The sequence below is a fragment of the Cornus florida genome, unplaced genomic scaffold (genome assembly GCF_030987335.1).
Source record: "Cornus florida cultivar Cherokee Brave unplaced genomic scaffold, ASM3098733v1 CherokeeBrave_3.0.0_Hap2_Chr08, whole genome shotgun sequence".
NCBI classification, from domain to species: domain Eukaryota; kingdom Viridiplantae; phylum Streptophyta; class Magnoliopsida; order Cornales; family Cornaceae; genus Cornus; species Cornus florida.
In genome coordinates this window covers 84740775-84761065 of record NW_026775578.1, presented here as the reverse complement: position 1 = coordinate 84761065, position 20291 = coordinate 84740775, and the positions used below count along the sequence as shown (strand labels likewise).

At 39.7% G+C, this 20291-nt stretch overlaps 1 protein-coding gene across 2 annotated transcripts in view; it reads right to left on the bottom strand.

Moving 5' to 3' along the window:
- Window positions 1–20291, bottom strand: part of LOC132268241 (uncharacterized) — an 86156-nt gene that overhangs the window by 55641 nt on the left and 10224 nt on the right. For both annotated transcript variants that reach the window (XM_059769062.1, XM_059769061.1), the window contains one exon: window positions 9009–9096. In XM_059769062.1, the coding sequence (XP_059625045.1) occupies window positions 9009–9096 (88 nt within the window). The remainder of the gene's footprint in view (window positions 1–9008; window positions 9097–20291) is intronic.

Here is a 20291-nt window from a genome sequence, read left to right as displayed (position 1 = left end):
CCTAAGGTGGCTGTCACACAAGTAGCAAGGTTGCTGAAAGGTGTGGAAAGGTATTGGCTCTGATACCAAGTAGAAATACAATATAGAAGAAAAAGGAGAGAATTGTGTAAAGGCTTGAATGAGATTAATCACTCATTCATAGCTCTAGTATTTATAGATAAAAAGAACACATGCTCATATTACAAGAAAGGAAACAAAATCAAATATAAATCAAATCATAGCATATTCTGTAGCATAATCAAATCTCTGCTAATATGGTAAGTCACCTAATAAATCGTGGCTATCACATATGCTAACATATGCATAATCAAATATCTGCTAATATGGTAAGTCATTCCATAAATCGTGGCTATTATATATGTTAACATTTATGTGTTCGATTTGTTGGCTGAAATCGGTACGCTTAGAGCTAAACCTATTGATATTCCCATTGAGCAGAACCATAGGCTTAATGATGTGAATGGTGACCAATAGATGATGTGGGAAGATTTCAGCGATTAGTTGGGAGACTGATTTACCTATCTCTCACATGTCCGAATATTGCCTACGCTTATGCATGCACCACGTACACCTCATCTTGAGGCAGCTCATCATGTTCTTCGCTACCACAAGGGTTCACTTGGTAAGGGGATATTGTTTGGCAGTCATGGCCACTTGCATGTTGAAACCTATACGGATGCTGATTGGGTAAGGTCTATGACAAATCGGCAATCTACTTCGAGATATTGCACATTTTTTGGAGGAAATCTTGTTTCATAGCGAAGCAAGAAACAGTCTGTAGTAGCTAGATTTAGTGTAAAGGCTGAGTTCGAATCCACGACACATGGAATTTGTGAGTTGTTATGGCTACGAACTATGTTGAATGAGTTGGGTTATCCTATTTGTGAATCAATAAATTTGTATTGTGAGAACAAGGCTGCTATTAGCATTGCCCACAATCCAGTTCAACATGACAGGACAAAGCACATCGAAGTTGATCAGCACTTCAAGGTTGTTGATGTTTTGACTAAGGAGCAAGACTTGCATGCAAAATATGTTAGTCAAGTTGGGCATAATAGATATATTTGCACCAACTAAAGGGGGAGTGTTGTCAGGGACTTATTTGTTATCACTTATATAATGTTAGGGGCTTGTGTGTAATTTTTGAAACTTGTTAGTATAAATAGAATGTGGTGCAAGGATGAAAGTATTCTTTCATCTCTCTTTCTTTTTCTCTCCTCCTATTCCTTCTCTTCTTCTTCATCTTCTTCTACTTTATTGTTGTTTTGATTATCTCTTAAAGATAGCAGTATGTTTTTGACTTGTTTTCTCCTTTTAGCCAACTTGGCGCTCATCCGGTTCATACTCTGCAAAATCATCAGTTGGCTGATTTTGAGGGGAGTAATTGTTAGACGTTGGTCACTATCAGTGACTTATTAGGAAGTTCATGTCTATCAATGACTAGACATAACGTTGCTTATGCCGTGAGTGTCACAAGTCAATTCATGCACTCTCCTCGAACCCTTCACCTTGATGCAACTATTTGGATCCTTCGCGACCTGAAGGGGTGTCCGAGCCGTGGTATTTTGTTTGCCAATCATGGTCACCTACAGGTTGAGGCCTGGACAGTTGCTGATTGTGCAGATACAATTTTAGATAAGATGTCACTTTTCTTAACAGGTGCACTTAAAAGGCTTTGCATCTTTACCTATTTTCTCTCATTTCATCTCCCATAGGTGCTACTACAACCTTCTTCCGAATGTGATCATTTCTAATTCTACCATTTCTAGTCTTACCACACATTCATCTCAACATTCGCATTTCTACCACTCACTTTATGCAAATATTGTTTCCTATCTATCCAACATTCGGGGTACCTTAAAGTATGGCTAGTCTAATAGTTGCCAGAACTCCCCTTTCAATCATAAGGGGATACACCGATCACACAATATACTAGATGCACTCCTTAATTAACCCATCCTACCTTGATTCTATGATTAACGTGGTCTCCAATTTCTCTCTCATTGTGAATAATTGAGCCAAAATAACAAAAAATGTCCACTTTCATTGATTCTCAATCCTCACTACATCCTGATTTGTGTTTCTATATTCACTAAAGTTAAACTCCATATATTCAGTTTTATTTCAACTTTTCTTAAACCCTTTTACTTCTAAAGCTTCCCTCCAAACCTCCATTTTGAGGTTAACTCATTCTCTAGTCTCATCAACTAAAACAATATCATCGGCAAAAGACAATCACCACGAAATCTCATCTTGGATATGTCTTGTCAACTCATTCAAAACCAAGGCAAAAGGTATGGACTTAATGCAGACCTTTGGTGTAAGCCTACAAAAATTGGGAATTCACTTGCTTCCCCTACTGGCGTTCTAACTATAGTCACAGAGCCATCATGCATGTCCTTTATTGTGTCAATTATCCTTTTCTGACTCCTTTATTTTATAAAACCCTCCATGTTAGGTCTCTAGGTACCCTATCATAGGCTTTCTCCAAATCAAAAAAAACCATATGGCGATCTCTCTTCTTCTCTCTATATCTTTCCATTCATCTCCTTAGTAAGTAAATGGCCTCCATTGCTGCCCGGCATGAATACAAATTGATTCTCCGACACTTCCGTCTCTCGTCTTAGGCGTTGTTCAATCACTCTCCCAAAGTTTCTCTGAACAAAAATATAATAAAAGAATGGAGCAGGTAAAAACTATTAATGGGGACAGCTTTGGATAGATCCTAAAGAGCAAGGGATTATGGATTAGAGGAAATTAATTAAAAACTAGCTTCTGCAACTACCAGCAATACAGATTTACCCCTCATATTAACAGTGTATAGAAGAACACAAAATGATGACACTACAAATAATTCTAATGATGCTTGGAAATTGGAGACACTGTATTATCACTTGCATGTTGTTAGCATTTATGATACCACGATTTATGGTATAACTTACCATAATAGCCGAGATACGATAGGCCAAAATCATGGAATGTGATTTACCATATTATCTGTGAGATATGATAGCCACTAATCATGTATTTGACTTTATTTACGCATACATCTAGGCATAGAATATGCAATGATTTGATTTTGTTTCCTTTCTTGTAATATGAGCATGTGCTCATTTTATCTATAAATACTAGAGCTGTGAATGGGTAATTCATCTCATTCAAGCCTTTACGCAATTCTCTCTTTCTCATCTTTTTATATTTCTACTTGGTATCAGAGCCAACACCTTTCCACACCTTTCAGCAGCCTTACTACTTGTGCGACAGCTACCTTAGGCTGTTTGTGACATCATGTGACGTTGCCTACACATGTTTTTCTGTATTGCTGTTGTGTGATCGAAAACAGGTATTTTTAAGTTTTACAATTTCTTTTTCACTCTTATAGGGTTGGGTAAATTGGGATAGTTGGTTTCCAACACCTAGAAGGGCTTGGGTAAAAAAAATTAGTTTACAAAGAGGTTCCGAATATTAAGAAGGAGGCTGTCTAGCTATATGTAAGTGGGCAGAGCTCCTTAAAAAAGGTATGTATTTGGATTTTTTGGGAATGGTCTGACGAGACCCTTTGATTTATTAACAGAATTTGTGGTGTTTTTGGAGTTCTTTTTATTGTCGTGTGACAGATTATGGCAGATTCAGGGTCCTCGACTGTTAATTCTCTTGGCCCACGTTCTATGGGGGGTGGTGCCATTTTTCCCACCAACTCATCAGAAAATCCAGGATTTCAAATCACCACACTGAAGTTGGATGGTTCCAACTATTTGATTTGGGCACAGTCTGCCAAGATGTTCATTGGTGGCAAAGGCAAGATTGGCTATATTACCGGTTCTGAGAAAGAGCCAGCTGAGTCAGAGAAGGCATATCCACAGTGATTTGCAGATAACGCTATGGTTATGTCTTAGCTAGTCAATTCGATGCAACCAAACATAGTTGTTGGCTATATGTTTATAAAGACTGCTAAGCAGATTTGGGATTCAGTTCAACGCACTTATTCTCAGAGGCAGAATAATGCACGAATTTTCCAGCTGGGGTGAGATATCACCAGGATTTCTCAGGGTGACTTGACAGTTTCAGGTTACATCGCCAAGCTTCGTGCTATTTGGGAGGAGATGTCATATTATGATTCCTTCCACTCTTGGAAGGATCCGGATGATGCAGTTTTATATGCAGGAATTGTGGAGAAGAATCGAGTGTTTCAGTTTCTTGCCGGGTTGAACGACGAGTTTGAGTATGCTCGTGTTCATTTATTGGGCTTATCTTCATTCCCTACTCTTGAGGATGCATATTCCTATGTGTTGTCAAATGAGAGCCGCCAGACTCATCCATTAGGTGTTGCTTCTGTTGATCGTTCTGCTATGGCAGTTCGGATTCCCAACCTTTCAGGAACTTCACCATCCCAGTCAGTTCAAAGCACTACCACCGGTCCTCCTCTGGGACGACAACGTGGACGGTGTGACCATTGCGGAAAAATTGGTCACATCAAATCTCGTTGTTATGCTCTACATGGACGTCCATCGCAACAGAAACAACAACCTCGATCCTCTGCACATTCTGTTACACAACCAGTCTCGTTGTCAACTCATGACAACCCTGCCTCTACATCTTCTGCCACAGTTACCTTGACTCAAGCTGATTTGGACAAGTTCAAGCAATTCTTCAACCGAATGGAGGCATCATCTCAGCCAACCTCCACTTATGCCCACTCAGGTACTATTGCATCTACACATAGCGTATCTACATCTTCAACACCATGGATCATTGATTCTGGTGCTTCAGACAATATGACTGGTATGTCCTCACTCTTCCAATCTTATAGTATCTGCTCTGGCCAACGCAAGGTCCGCCTTGCGGATGGCTCTCCATCTTCCATTGCTGGGAAGGGTCACATATCAGTTACTCCTTCATTAACTTTGTCAAATACACTTCATGTTCCAAAGTTGGCTACAAATCTTATTTCTGTTAGTAGCGTTACCAAACAATTAAATTGTAGTGTAACGTTCTTTCCCTCTCATTGTATTTTTCAGGATCTGGTGTCGAAACGGACGATTGGCAGTGGGCGTGAAGTGGACGGTTTATACCTGTTGGATGCTCCTTTGTCACCGTAAGCACATTCAGCTTCATTTTCTAATCTTGTTTCATCTAATAAAGCCCAGCTTATGCGTTGGTACATGCGTTTAGGACATATTTCTTTTGGTTATTTGAAACATTTATTTCCTTCCTTATTTTGTAACGTGGCAGTGTCAGATTTATCCTGTGAAACATGTCATATGGCTAAACATATTCGTTCCAATTATCCTGCTAGTAGTAATAAATCTGCTTTAACACCTTTTGATCTTGTTCATTCAGATGTGTGGGGTCCTTGCCCAGTTACTTCTAGTCTTGGATTTCAATATTTCGTGTTGTTCATTGATGATCATAGTCGTGTTACTTGGGTTTATCTTATGAAAACCAAAAATGAGGTATACACCATTTTTAAAAATTTTACGACAATGGTTCAGACTCAATTTGGTCGTACCATTAAAAAATTCCGATCTGACCAGGGTACAGAGTACACTTATGGGGAGGTACAACGGTTATGTACAGAATTTGGGATTGCGCATCAGCTGGCTAATGTTAAAACTCCTCAACAGAATGGTCGTTCTGAGAGAAAGAATCGCCACATCCTTGACTTAGCCAGAGCAATCTGCATTGGCATGAATGTTCCCTAGTCATTTTGGGGAGATGCAGTTCTTACCGCTGTTTACATCATTAATAGGACTCCTTTTAGGATTCTTAACTTTGCAGCCCCACTCTCAATCTTACATCCCAATTCATCTCTATTTTTTATTCCTCCACGAGTCTTCGAGTATGTGTGCTTTGTTCAGCAGTTGGGGCAAACTCGTACAAAGCTTGACCCCAAGGCTTTGAAGTGTGTGTTTTTGGGCTATTATCACTCTCAAAAAGGTTATAGGTGTTACCATCCTCCCAGTCGTCGACGGTTTATATCCATGGATGTTTCTTTCTTTGAGCATACACCATACTATAGTGGTTCAGTTGGTTCTCAGAGTGAATGGTTCCCATTGAATATAATGGATGATCACCTTCTTCCGTCTTCAACTCCTCTACCATTACCTGTTTCTTCTTCTATAATTCATCCTCGTGATACCCCACCAGCAGGGGGAATTGTTCCTTTTTCACAGGTTTATAATCGGAGACAACAGATACAAGCTTCTACTCCCACAATCGACTGCCTTGTTCCTTCGGCACCAACTCCGCCTTCTGAAGCTATTGTTTCGCTTGATGATCGCCCCATTGCTCTTCGAAAGGATAAACGTTCCTGTACTTACCCTATCTTTAATTTTGTTTCTGATTATGCTCTCTCACCCTCCTATCGGAGTTTTCTTGTTTCTGTTGCCTCGGTTCCTGTTCCTTCCAGTGTTGCAGATGCGCTAGCACAACCTCAATGGCGAGATGCTATGACAGAAGAACTACAAGCACTTGAGAAAAATCAGACTTGGGACATGGTTCCGCTTCCTATTGGACGAAATGTTGTGGGTTGTCGTTGGGTGTTTACAGTCAAGCATAATCCAGATGGGTCAGTTGCTCGTTACAAGGCCCGATTGGTTGCCAAGGGTTATGCTCAGAGTTATGGCATAGATTATCAAGAGACTTTTGCCCCTGTTGCCAAGATGAATACCATCCGTGTATTATTTTCCGTTGCTGCAATTCGATCTTGGCCTCTATTTCAGTTAGATGTCAAGAATGCCTTTCTTAATGGTGATTTGCAAAAGGAGGTGTACATGGTTCCTCCTCCGGGCTTTCGTTCTCCTGCTCATTCTGGTATGGTATGTCGTCTTCGTCGTTCTCTATATGGCCTCAAGCAGTCTCCTCGAGCTTGGTCTGATCGCTTTGGCATTGCTATGCTCAAGTTTGGTTTCCATCAAAGTGCAGCTGATCATACCTTGTTTTTACGTCATTCAGGCGGCAAGACAGTTGCTCTCATTGTGTATGTCGATGATTTTATTCTTACCGGCGATGATACTACCGGAATTAATGAGGTTAAGAGCTATCTTGGCCGTCAGTTTGAGATTAAGGATCTTGGTCCCTTATGATACTTCTTAGGCATTGAGGTGGCTCGCTCAAAGACTGCCATTTTCATCTCTCAACACAAGTATGTTCTTGACTTGCTTTCTGCTTCTGGTCAGCTTGGCGCTCGTCCTGCTGATACTCCGATTGAGCAGAATCATCGGTTGGCTGATTCTGAGGGGGAGTTGTTGTCAGATATTGGTCAACATCAACAACTTGTGGGGAAGCTCATCTATTTATCCATGACTCAACCTGACATTGCTTATGCCGTGAATGTCGTAAGTCAATTCATGCACTCTCCTCGTGCCCCACACCTTGATGCAGCTATTCGGATTCTTCGCTACTTAAAAGGGTGTCCAGGCCATAGTATTTTGTTTGCTAATCATGGTCACTTACGTGTTGAGGCTTGGACAGATGCTGATTATGCAGGATCAATTTCAGATAGGAGGTCTACTTCAGGTTATAGTACCACTATTGGTGGTAACTTGGTTACTTGGCGCAGTAAGAAGCAAGATGTTGTCTCTCGATCTAGTGCAAAGGCAGAGTATAGGGCTATGGCTCTTGGGGTACGTGAGTTGCTTTGGCTGAAAACCTTGATGATAGACTTGTGCCTTCTAGTGTCGCTTCCATGCTCACTCTACTGCGACAACAAGTTTGCCATTAGCATAGCAGCAAATCCCGTTCAGCATAACAGGACTAAGCATATAGAGGTGGACCGTCACTTCATTCGAGAGAAGATCATCTCTAGTCAAATTTGCACTCCATTTGTCACAAGCTCTCAGCAGCTTGCAAACATTCTTACAAAGGGTGTCAACAAGATTGTGTTTGAGAATGCATTGTCCAAGTTGGGCATTTCAGATATCCACGCACCAACTTGAGGGGGAGTGTTAGCATTTATGATACCACGATTTATGGTATAACTTACCATAATAGCCAAGATATGATAGGCCCAAATAATGGGATGTGATTTACCATATTATCTGTGGGATATGATAGCCACTAATCATGTATTTGACTTTATTTACGCATATGTCTAGGCATAGAATATGCAATGATTTGATTTTGTTTCCTTTCTTGTAATATGAGCATGTGCTCATTTTATCTATAAATACTAGAGCTGTGAATGGGTAATTCATCTCATTCAAGCCTTTACGCAATTCTCTCTTTTCTCTTCTTTTTATATTTCTACTCATGTATCAAGTGCCTCGATATTTCAATATAGTTGCTTTGTACACCTCAAACTTCATATAATTCCTTCGTGAAACAGTCAACTTTAAATCCTACTTGGAGAATAGAATATTTTATTATTTTTAAATCAACTAATCTAGTCAGCGACCCATTGTATTGTCAGCGTAATTGATAACTCATTGGATAAAGTGTGTAATACTGAATCTATGCAAAATCAAATTTTAAATAAAGAGCACAATTTGGACATCAAAAGCATAGTTGATTTGATTTTCCATTTCAATTTGTTCGTAAGATCAATGGAATAACCTGTCAGAACTAAATTAGAGATAGCAAACAGTCCATTTTGTTTCTAAGTGACTAAAATGGTAGGCTAGAAACCAACAAGCCAGTGACATAGCGGTACCGGGCCCCTACTTCCTAAAGGGAGGTCAGGGGCCTGGTACGTAAGATCAATGGAATAACCTGTCAGAACTAAGTTAGAGATAGCAAACAGTTCATTTTGTTTCTAAGTGATTAAAATGGTAGGCTTGAAACCAACAGGCCAGTGGCCTAGCGGTACCAAGCCCCTACTTCCCAAAGGGAGGTCAGGGATTTAAGCCTCAGTGGAGGCATGTGTGTGAGTACCAAATAAAAAAACAAAATACATATATATATATATATATATATATATGGTAGACTTGAAACATAGATTCGCCGAAAGTCAATAATCATGAAATGCTGAGATACATGACACTGAAAGCTGAGTTGTAAGAACCCAGTACCTCAAATTTTTTTAACCCTGAACAAACAAGATCAAGGAGCTCTCCAGTTCCAGTCCCAGAAACAGCAGATATAGGAAGTGGTGAAAGCCTAGTTGGTAAAACCAAAAAGAGGATGCACTGTTAATGAAACCACACAAGTAAGAGACAGCAAATTTTTGAGTCACCAAGTGTAATATAAACTCAGCTACTGTTTTTATAGATTCAGAGGTATTATAATTAAGCATCTTAGTTCCAGATATTCGGAATTAACTAAAATCATTGCTTTTAATGGCTGAAACTGTTAAAGAAGGTGCAATTTAAGTATTTATATTATCAACACTTCCCATATTTATGGCCAGCTTCCCCCCTCAACCAACATCCCCAACCCCACCCACCCACACACACAAAAAAAGTCAATGTATTACAATTACCAGGTAGAAGCAGTGAGGTACTGAGGTTTCCCAGTATCTTGCCTGCTCTAATTTGACACAAAGTCAACAACCAAATTGTAAACTATTAAAATTTAAAGGCTATGTCTTAAATACTTATACCATCAAGATAACCAAACCAACACTGCATCCAAGATATTAATTTTCTAGAGAAGCATCAGCGATGCTCCCAATCTGAGATTTTCACAAATAACTGATGGAAAAAGATTTAATTTCATATGCCTTCACTTGGTGTCAAACTTACAGAATATTGCAAGAAAGTCAATTTAGGTGTGAAGTATATAGAAGAAATATGGTAGATAAACACAGAAGAAATTGTTTGTCATTACAAAGAAGATATGTCAGATCCGAAATTGAATTCCCAGTGGAGTGTCACTACAAGTGCAAAATTCATATACTTATGTGGAAAGATCTAGGTTGAATTGTTAGAAAATTAGTTATGGAGGATTTTTAGGAATTATCCATCGTTAGATAGTTATGATCTGTATATATCTTTTCCTTAGATATAATTTGTAATACACTTCTATATCTATATAGGCCTGTAAACTAACATATGATATATGAAAACAGAATATCAGAATTTATTCTTTTTCACCTTTGTGTTCATGGTATCAGAGCCGCCCTCACTAGGATGGTAAATTAATCCATTGTTATGCTGATTATCCAATAAAATCAGTAAATATTCATCTATAATTCTGGTCGTTTATACCAGAATTATAGAAGACTTATTCTTCTATTTCTCTTCGTCATTTCTGGACGATTTCTTTGGTTGAATCCGCGATGTCTGGAATCTCCATTGAGGAAGTTTTGGTCGATTCCTCAAATGCTCGGAAATCCAATATCACTTCATCCGGTTCAGGTGACAACCCAATCCTCCAAATTGCCACTCATCGGTTGAATGGACAGATTTTTCTACGGTGGTCTCAATCCGTACAGTTGTTCGTCCGAGGGCGGGGGAAGATTGGTTATTTAACTGGTGCAAAGCAGGCCCCAAAGGAAGATGATCCAGCATACGCCGTTTGGGATGCAAAAAATTCCATGATTATGTCATGGCTAGTGAACTCCATGGAATCGGAGATACGCCAGACATTTATGTATCTCTCCACTGCCAAAGAATTATGGGACGCAGTGAGTGAGACATACTCAGACTTGGGCAATTCTGCACAAGTCTATGAAATTAAAACAAGGATCCGAGAAACAAGACAAGGAGTTACAAAGAATTACAACATATTACAAGGTTTGTGGCAAGAACTTGACCTCTTTTATGATTTTGAATGGAAGTGCGCATGTGATAGTGCCCAGTTCAAGAAAACAGTTGAGAAGGACCGTGGTTTTGAATTTTTGGCCGGACTCAATGCTGAGTTAGACGAAGTGAGAAGACGTATTCTAGGCAAAGAGCCACTGCCTACCACTAGAGAAGTCTTCTCGGAAGTTAGGAGGGAAGAAAGCCCCAGGTTGGAGATGATGGGAAAGAAATCTTCTAGCACTTATGGTGAGAACTCTGCACTCAATGTAACAGCCACTGAAATGGCAGCAACTGCAGTTAATCCAAAACCAACAAATCACCCACAGCGGAAGATTGAAGAGAAAACCAAGATCTGGTGTGATTTCTGTAACAAACCAAGGCACACACGAGAAACATGGTGGAAACTACATGGAAAACCAGCAAATTGGAAGGTAGGCAGATTTAGAGACAAGAATAGGTGTGGAATGCAGGCTACTACTGAAACCGAGACAACTCCATTCAGTAAGGAGCAGCTTGATCATCTCTCCAAACTGCTGAACCAAACTCAAGTTTCAAGTGTCTCCTCAGGTTCTCTTGCCCAAAAAGGTAGCTCTTTAAGTGCTCTCACTAGTTCTTTAAATCCGGTACCTTGGATTATTGATTCTGGTGCATCTGATCATATGACTAGTTTATCACATTTGTTTAGTACATATTTTCCAAATTCTGGTCACTTCAAAATTCGTATTGCTGATGGTAGTTTGTCTCCAGTTGCAGGAAAAGGTTCTATAGTTGTCTCAGAAAACCTTCTTTTAAAATCTGTCCTCCATGTGCCTAACCTTTCATGCAATCTTTTATCAGTTAGTAAACTCACCAAAGATTCTAACTGTGTTGTCAAATTTCTTGTTCTCACTGTGAATTTCAGGACCTATATTCAAGGAAGATGATTGGCAGTGCTAGGATGGTTGATGGACTCTATTATTTTGATAATGAAATCTTCAAGAGTGGACAAGCTCAAGCTGCAAGTAGTAGTGAAATTATGTTATGGCACTATAGGTTAGGCCATCCCAGTTTCTCTTACTTAAAACATTTGTTTCCATCCCTGTTAAAAAATTTAAATCATTTGTTATTTTAATGTGAATCTTGTCAATTATCAAAGCATCATCATGTTTCTTATCCTTCTCATTTAAAACAAGCATCCAAACCATTTTATTTGATTCATAGTGATGTGTGGGGGCCTCCTCGGGTTACTAATGTGACTGGAACTAGGTGGTTCATCACTTTCATTGATGATCATACTAGAGTGTGCTGGGTATATCTTTTGAGAGAAAAATCTGAGGCTGCTAGAGTGTTTAAAGCGTTCTATGCCATGATTGAAAACCAGTTTCAAACCTGGATTCAAGTATTTAGAACCGACAACAGAAAAGAATTCTTTAACTCTATTGCTGGTGATTTTTTGAAAGAAAAAGGTATTTTGTATAAGTCCACTTGCTTTGATACCCCACAACAAAACGGGATAGCTGAGAGAAAAAACCACCATTTACTTGAGGTTGCTAGGGCAATAATGTTCACTATGGGGGTTCCTAAATATCTATGGGGTGAGGCTGTTCTTACAGCTTCATACTTGATCAACAGAATGCCAATTAGGGTGTTGAAATCTGAGACGCCCCTAAACAGCTTGCTGTCAGTTTTTCCCCATATTAGGATCTTCACCTCATTACCTCTTAAAGTGTTTGGATGCATTGCCTTTGTACATGTTCATACACAGGACCGTTCAAAACTTGATCCTAGGGCTGAAAAGTGTGTGTTCGTTGGGTACTCTCCTAAACAGAAAGGGTATAAATGTTATAACCTCACCTCTAAAAAAATTCTTTGTGAGTATGGATGTGACCTTTTTTGAGACTCAACCCTATTTCACCAAAAATACTCTTCAGGGGAAGAGTAATGAGAGGGAAGACCATTTATGGGAAGTATTGGGCTCTTTACCATTGCCGAGTGTTTCACCAAACTCTACCTTACCTACTGAACCCACTATTTCAACCTCTCCGAAGCCTATTGAGTCAAACATTATAGACTACACTTCAGGGGGAGAACCACTTCAAATCCAACCTCAATCTGAGCTCCGTGTTTACTCTCGAAGAAGGAAGGATCAAAAAATAGAGCATCAACCTACTACCTGCCAAGAAAATTCTCCGGATAAAGGCATCTTGAATGAAACAGGTATTTCTGTCTCTAATCCATCTTTAATTCCTGAAACCAGCAATGAAGAGAGCCTTTCTCATGACCTTGATATTCCTATTGCAATTAGAAAGGGTACTCGCTCTTGTACCATCCATACAGGTGGTGTTGTCTCTTGCTGCAAGCTTGAGTTGGCCATTGTAGCAATTAGATGTAAAGAATGCATTCTTAAATGGTGAGCTAGAGGAAAAAGTGTTTATGAATCTACCACCAGGATTTGAAAATGATTATGGAGCTGGAAAGGTGTGTAAATTGAAGAAATCGCTATATCGTTTGAAACAATCACCCAAAGCATGGTTTGATCGATTCACTAAAGCTATCAAGGGTCATCGATATCGTCAAAGTCAGGCTGATCACACTCTGTTCTACAAACATTCAAGTGATGGTAAGATAGCCATACTTATTGTTTATGTGGATGAAATAATCTCGACAGGAGATAATAAAAGAGAATTGGAGGATTTGAAGTCTTTTCTTTAAAGGAAATTGAGATAAAAGATCTTGGAGCTTTAAAATACTTCCTAGGAATGGAATTTGCCAGATCCAAGAGAGGCATATTTGTCTCTCAAAGGAAGTATGTGTTGGATCTACTTATGGAAACAAGTTTACTTGGCTGCAAACCAATGAAAACACCTATAGAGCCCAATTTAAAGTTGCAGGCAGAGAGTGCAGAAAAAGTGGTGAACCGAGAGCAATTTCAAAGGCTGATTGGAAGACTCGTTTATCTTTCACACACTCGGCCAGATATTGCCTTTGCAGCGAGTGTAGTGAGTCAATTTATGCAATCACCAGGAGAAGAACACTTTGAGGCAATCTACCGGATTCTCAAATACCTAAAGGGATCACCTGGAAGAGGTTTGTTGTTTGAAAACCACGGCCATCTAAGGATTGAAGCCTATACCGATGTTGATTGGGCAGGTAATGTGACGGATAGAAGGTCTACTTCAGGTTACTGTACTTATGTTGGTGGAAACTTGGTAACTTGGAGGAGCAAGAAGCAAACCGTTGTAGCAAGGAGTAGTGCAGAAGCTGAGTTCAGAGCAGTTGCTCATGGAATTTGTGTATGTTTGTGGTTGAAAAGATTACTTGAAGATCTTAAAATCTCAAGTCCGATGCCTATGAAGCTTTACTATGATAATAAAGTTGCAATCAACATAGCTCACAATCCTGTCCAACATGATAGGACTAAGCATGTGGAAGTTGATCAACATTTTATTAAGGATAAATTGGAAGGAGGAGTGATATGTATGCCCTATTGTTAGCATATATGGTATTCACGATTTATGGAATGACTTACCATAATAGCAGAGATTTGACTATGCATATGTTAGCATATATGATAATCACGATTTACAGAGATTTGATTATACAATAGAATATGCCATAGAATAAGCTTTAGAATATGTTGTGATTTGATTTAAATTTGATTTAGTTTCTTTTCTTGTAAAATGAGCATAAGCTCTTTTTATTTATAAATACTAGAGTTGTGAATGAGTGATTCGTCCCCTTCAAGCCTTAACACAATTCTCTCCTTTTTCTTCTTTTTATATTTCTACTTGGTATCAAAGCCAACACCTTTCTACACCTTTCAGCAGCTTTGCTACTCGTGCAAGAGCCACCTTAGGTTGTTTGTGACATTGTGTGACGTTGCCTACACATGTTTTTCTGTGTTGCTATTTTGTGATCGAAAACAGGTATTTTTAAATTTTACAATTTCTTTTTTACTCTTCTAGGGTTTAGATAAATTGGGATAGTTGGTCTCCAGCACCTAGAAGGGCTTGGGTAAAAAAAAAAAAAAATTAGTTTACAAAGAGGTTCTGGATATATAGGAGGAGGCTGTTTGGCCATATATAAGCGGGCAGCGCTCCTTAAAAAAAGTATGTATTTGGATTTTTCAGGAATGGTCTGAGGAGACATTGTTATTGTTTATGGTCTGAGGAGACCCTTTGATTTATTAACATAATTTGTGGTGTTTTTGGAATTTTTTATTATCGTGTGACAGATTATGGCAGATTCAGGGTCCCCGAATGCTAATTCTCTTGGCTCAAGTTCTGTGGGTGGTGGAGCCATTTTTCCCACCAACTCATTAGAAAATCCAGGACTTCAAATCACCATAGTGAAGTTGGATGGCTCCAACTACTTGATTTGGGCACAGTCTACCAAGATATTCATTGGTGGCAAAGGCAAGATTGGCTATATTACTGGTTGTGAGAAAGAGCCAGCTGAGTCAGAGAAGGCATATCCACAGTGATTTGCAGATAACACTATGGTTATGTCTTGGCTAGTCAATTCGATGCAACCAAACATAGTTGTTGGCTATATGTTTTTGAAGACTGCTAAGAAGATTTGGGATTCAGTTCAACGCACTTATTCTCGGAGGCAAAATAGTGCACGGATTTTCTAGCTGGGGCGAGATATCACCAGGATTTCTCAGGGTGACTTGATAGTTTCAGGTTACATCGCCAAACTTTGTGCTATTTGGGAGGAGATGTCATATTATGATTCCTTCCACTATTGGAAGGATCCGATGATGCAGTTTTATATACAGGGATTGTGGAGAAGAATCGAGTGTTTTAGTTTGTTGCCGGATTGAAAGACGAGTTTGAGTATGCTCATGTTCATTTATTGGGCTTATCTTCATTCCTTACTCTTGAGGATGCATACTCCTATGTATTGTCAGATGAGAACCGTCGGACTCATCCATTAGGTGCTACTTCTGTTAATCGTTCTACTATGGCAATTCGGGTCCCCAACCTTTCAGGAACTGCACCATCCCAGCCAGTTCAGAGCTCTACCACCAGTCCTCCTCTTGGACGACAATGCGGATGGTGTGACCATTGCGGAAAAATTGGTCACATCAAATCTCGTTGATATACTCTACATGGACGCCCACCGCAACAAAAACAACCACCTTGATCCTTTGCACATTCTGTTACACAACCAATCTCGTTGTCAACTCCTGACAACTCTGCCTCTACAACTTCTGCCACAGTTACCTTGACTCAAGCTGATTTGGACAAGTTTAAACAATTCTTCAATCAAACAAAAGCATCATCTCAACCAACCTCCACTTATGCCCACTCAGGTACTATTGCGTCTGCACATAGCATATTTACATCTTCGACACCATGGATCATTGATTCTGGTGCTTTAGGCAATATGATTAGTATGTCCACATTCTTCCAATCTTATCTTATTGGCTCTGGCCATCACAAGGTACGCCTTGCGGATGGCTCTCCATCTTCTATTGCTGCGAAGGGTAACATATCAGTTACTCCTTCATTAACTTTGTCAGATACACTCCATGTTCCACAGTTGACTACAAATCTTATTTTTGTTAGTAGCATTACCAAACAACTAAATTGTAGTGTAACATTCTATCCCTCTCATTGTATTTTTCAGGATCTGGTGTCGAAACGGACGATTGGCAATGGGCGTGAAGTAGACGGAGTATACCTGTTGGATGCTCCTTGGTCAACTCAAGCACATTCAACTTCACTTTCTAATTTTGTTTCATCTAACAAAGCTCAGCTTATGCATTGGCACGTGCATTAAGAACATATTTCTTTCTGTTATTTAAAACATTTATTTCCTTCTTTTGTAATGTGGCAATGTCAGATTTATCCTGTGAGACAAGTCATATGGCTAAGCAAGTTCGTTCCAGTTATCCTGCTAGTAGTAATAAATCTGCTTTAACACATTTTGATCTTGTTCATTCAGATGTGTGGGGTCCTTGCCCAGTTACTTCTAGTCTTGGATTTCGATATTTCATGTTGTTCATTGATGATCATAGTCGGGTTACATGGGTTTATCTTATGAAAACCAAAAATGAGGTATACACCATTTTTTAAAAATTTATGACAATGGTTCAAAATCAATATGGTCGTACCATTAAAAAATTCAAATCTGACCAAGGTACGGAGTACACTTATAGGGAGGTACAGCGGTTATGTACAGAATTTGGGATTGAGCATCAGATGGCTAATGTTAAAACTCCTCAACAGAATGGCCGTTCTGAGAGAAAGAATCGCCACATCCTTGACTTAGCCAGAGCAATCTGCATTGGCATGAATGTTCCCTAGTCATTTTGGGGAGATGTAGTTCTTACAGCTGTTTACATCATTAATAGAACTCCTTCTAGGGTTCTTAATTTTGCAGCCCCGCTCTCAATCTTACATCCCAATTCATCTCTTTTTTTTATTCCTCCGCAAGTCTTCGGCTGTGTGCTCTTTATTCAGCAGTTGGGGCAGACTCATACAAAGCTTGACCCCAAGGCTTTGAAGTGTGTGTTTTTAGGCTATTCTCACTCTCTAAAAGGTTATAGGTGTTACCATCCTCCCAGTCGTCGGCGGTTTATATCCATGGATGTTTCTTTCTTTGAGCATACACTATACTATAGTGGTTCAATTGGTTCTCAAACTGAATGGTTCCCATTGAATATAATGGATGATCACCTTCTTCCGTCTTCAACTCCTTTACCGTTATCTGTTCCGTCTTCTATGATTCCTCCTCGTGATACCCCCCAGCAGGGGGAATTGTTCCTTTTTCACAGGTTTATAATCGGAGACAAGGTACAAGCTTCTACTCCCATGATCGACTGCCTTGTTCCTTCGGCACCAGCTCCGCCATCTCAAGCTATTGTTTCGCTTGATGATTGCCCCATTGCTCTTCGAAAAGGTAAACGATCTTGTACATACCCTATTTCTAATTTTGTTTCTGATTATACTCTCTCACCCTCCTATCAGAGTTTTCTTGTTTTTGTTGCCTCGGTTGCTCTTCCTTCTAGTCTTGCAGATGCACTAGCACAACCTCAATGGCATGATGCTATGACAGAAGAACTACAAGCACTTGAGAAAAATCAGACTTGGGACATGGTTCCGCTTCCCATTGGATGAAAGGCTATGGGTTGTCGTTGGGTGTTTACAGTTAAGCATAATCCAGATGGGTCAGTTGCTCGTTACAAGACCTGGTTGGTTGCCAAAGGTTATGCTCAAACTTATGGCATAGATTATCAGGAGACTTTTGCCCCTGTTGCCAAGATGAATACCATTAGTGTATTATTTTCCATTATTGCGATTCGATCTTGGCCTCTATTTCAGTTAGATGTCAAGAATGCCTTTCTCAATGGTGATTTGCAGGAGGAGCTGTACATGGTTCCTCCTCCTGGCTTTCGTTCTCCTGCTCATTCTGGTATGGTATGTCATCTTCGTCGTTCTCTGTATGGCCTCAAGCAGTCTCCTCGAGCTTGGTCTGGTTGCTTTGGCACTGCCATGCTCAAGTTTGGTTTCCATCAAAGTGCAGCTGATCAAACCTTGTTTTTACGTCATTCAGGCGGTAAGACAGTTGCTCTCATTGTGTATGTCGATGATATTGTTCTTACCGGCAATGATACTACCGGAATTGCTGAGATTAAGAGCTATCTTGGCCGTCAGATTGAGATTAAGGATCTTGGTCCCCTACGGTACTTCTGGGGCATTGAGGTGGCTCGCTCCAGGGCCGGCATTTTCATCTCTCAATGCAAGTATGTTCTTGACTTGCTTTCTATTTCTGGTCAGTTTAGCGCTCGTCCTGTTGATACTCCGATTAAGCAGAATCATCGGTTGGCTGATTCTGAAGGGGAGTTGTTGTCAGATGTTGGACAGTATCAACGACTCGTGGGGAAGCTCATCTATTTATCCATGACTCGACCTGACATCGCTTATGTCGTGAGTGTCGTGAGTCAATTCATGAACTCTCCTCGTACCCCTCACCTTGATGCAGCTATTCAGATCCTTCGCTACTTAAAAGGGTGTCCGGGCCGTGGTATTTTGTTTGTCAATCATGGTCACTTACATGCTGAGGCTTAGATAGATGCTAATTATGCAGGATCAGTTTCAGATAGGAAGTCAACTTCGGGTTATTATACCACTATTGGTGGTAACTTGGTTACTTGGCGCATTAAGAAGTAGGTTATTGTCTCTTGATCTAGGGCAGAGGCAGATTATAGGGCTATACCAACAGGCCTGTGGCCTAGCGGTACAAGGCCCTTACTTCCCAAAGGGAGGTCAGGGGTTCGAACCTCAGTGGAGGCAATGTGTGAGTACAACTAGGGAAAAAAAAGATTATAGGGCTATGGCTCTTGGGGTATATGAGTTGTTATGGCTGAAAACCTTGATGACAAACTTGTGCCTTCTAGTGTCGCTTCCATTTTCACTCTGCTGCAACAACAAGTCTGCCATTAGCATAGCAGCAAATCCCGTTCAGCATGATAAGACTAAGCATGTAGAGGTGGACCGTCACTTCATTTGAGAGAAGATCATCTTTGGTCAAATTTGCACTCCATTTGTCACAAGCTCTCAGCAGCTTGCAGACATTCTTACAAAGGGCGTCAGCAAGATTGTCTTTGAGAATGCATTATCCAAGTTAGGCGTTTCAGATATTCATACACCAACTTGAGGGGGAGTGTTAGCATATATGATATCCACGATTTATAGAATGACTTACCATAATAGTAGAGATTTGACTATGCATATGTTAACATATATAATAGCTACGATTTATGGAATGACTTATCATATTAGCAGAGATTTGATTATACTATAGAATATGCCATAGAATATGGCAATATGCTTGAGAATATGTAGTGATTTGATTTAGATTTGATTTAGTTTCCTTTCTTGTAATATGAGCATATGCGCTTTTTATCTATAAATACTAGAGTTGTGAATGAGTGATTCATCTCATTCAAGCCTTTACACAATTCTCTCCTTTTTCTTCTTTATATATTTCTACTCCTATATTCCTACAGGAGAACAGGTGGCAGATATCCTCACTAAAGGATTACCGAAGGGGAAATTTGACAATCTTACATGCAAGCTGGGAATGCAAGATACTTTTTTGAGCCAGCTTGAGGGGGAATGCAGAAAGATCTAGGCTGAATTGTTAGGAAATTAGTTAGGGAGGATTTTTAGGAATTATCCATAGTTAGATAGATGACTTTTTTTAAAATTATGATCTGTATATGTCTTTTCCTTGGATAGAATTTGTAATACACTTCTATATATATAAGCTTGTAAACTAACATATGATATTTTTTTTTTTATAAGTAAAAATATATTAGAAAAACGTTCAAAAGGGGAATGTGTCCCTAATACACAAAAACGAAAGACCAAAAGCCAAACCTACAGACTAACAGAGTCCAATAGAACAAAAAAATCATCAATCGAGGAGCAAGCGCTGCCTCTAACATAACAGAAAAGAGAACGAAGAATAAGAGACTTAAGGTTTGCAAAAGACGATTCCTTCCCTTCAAAGTTTCTGTTATTTCTCTCTCCAAATACACCACCAAACACAGTGTGGGGCAACCCTCCAAAATCACGAGCATGACCAGAAACAGGGCAACTTCTCCAAGCGTTAATT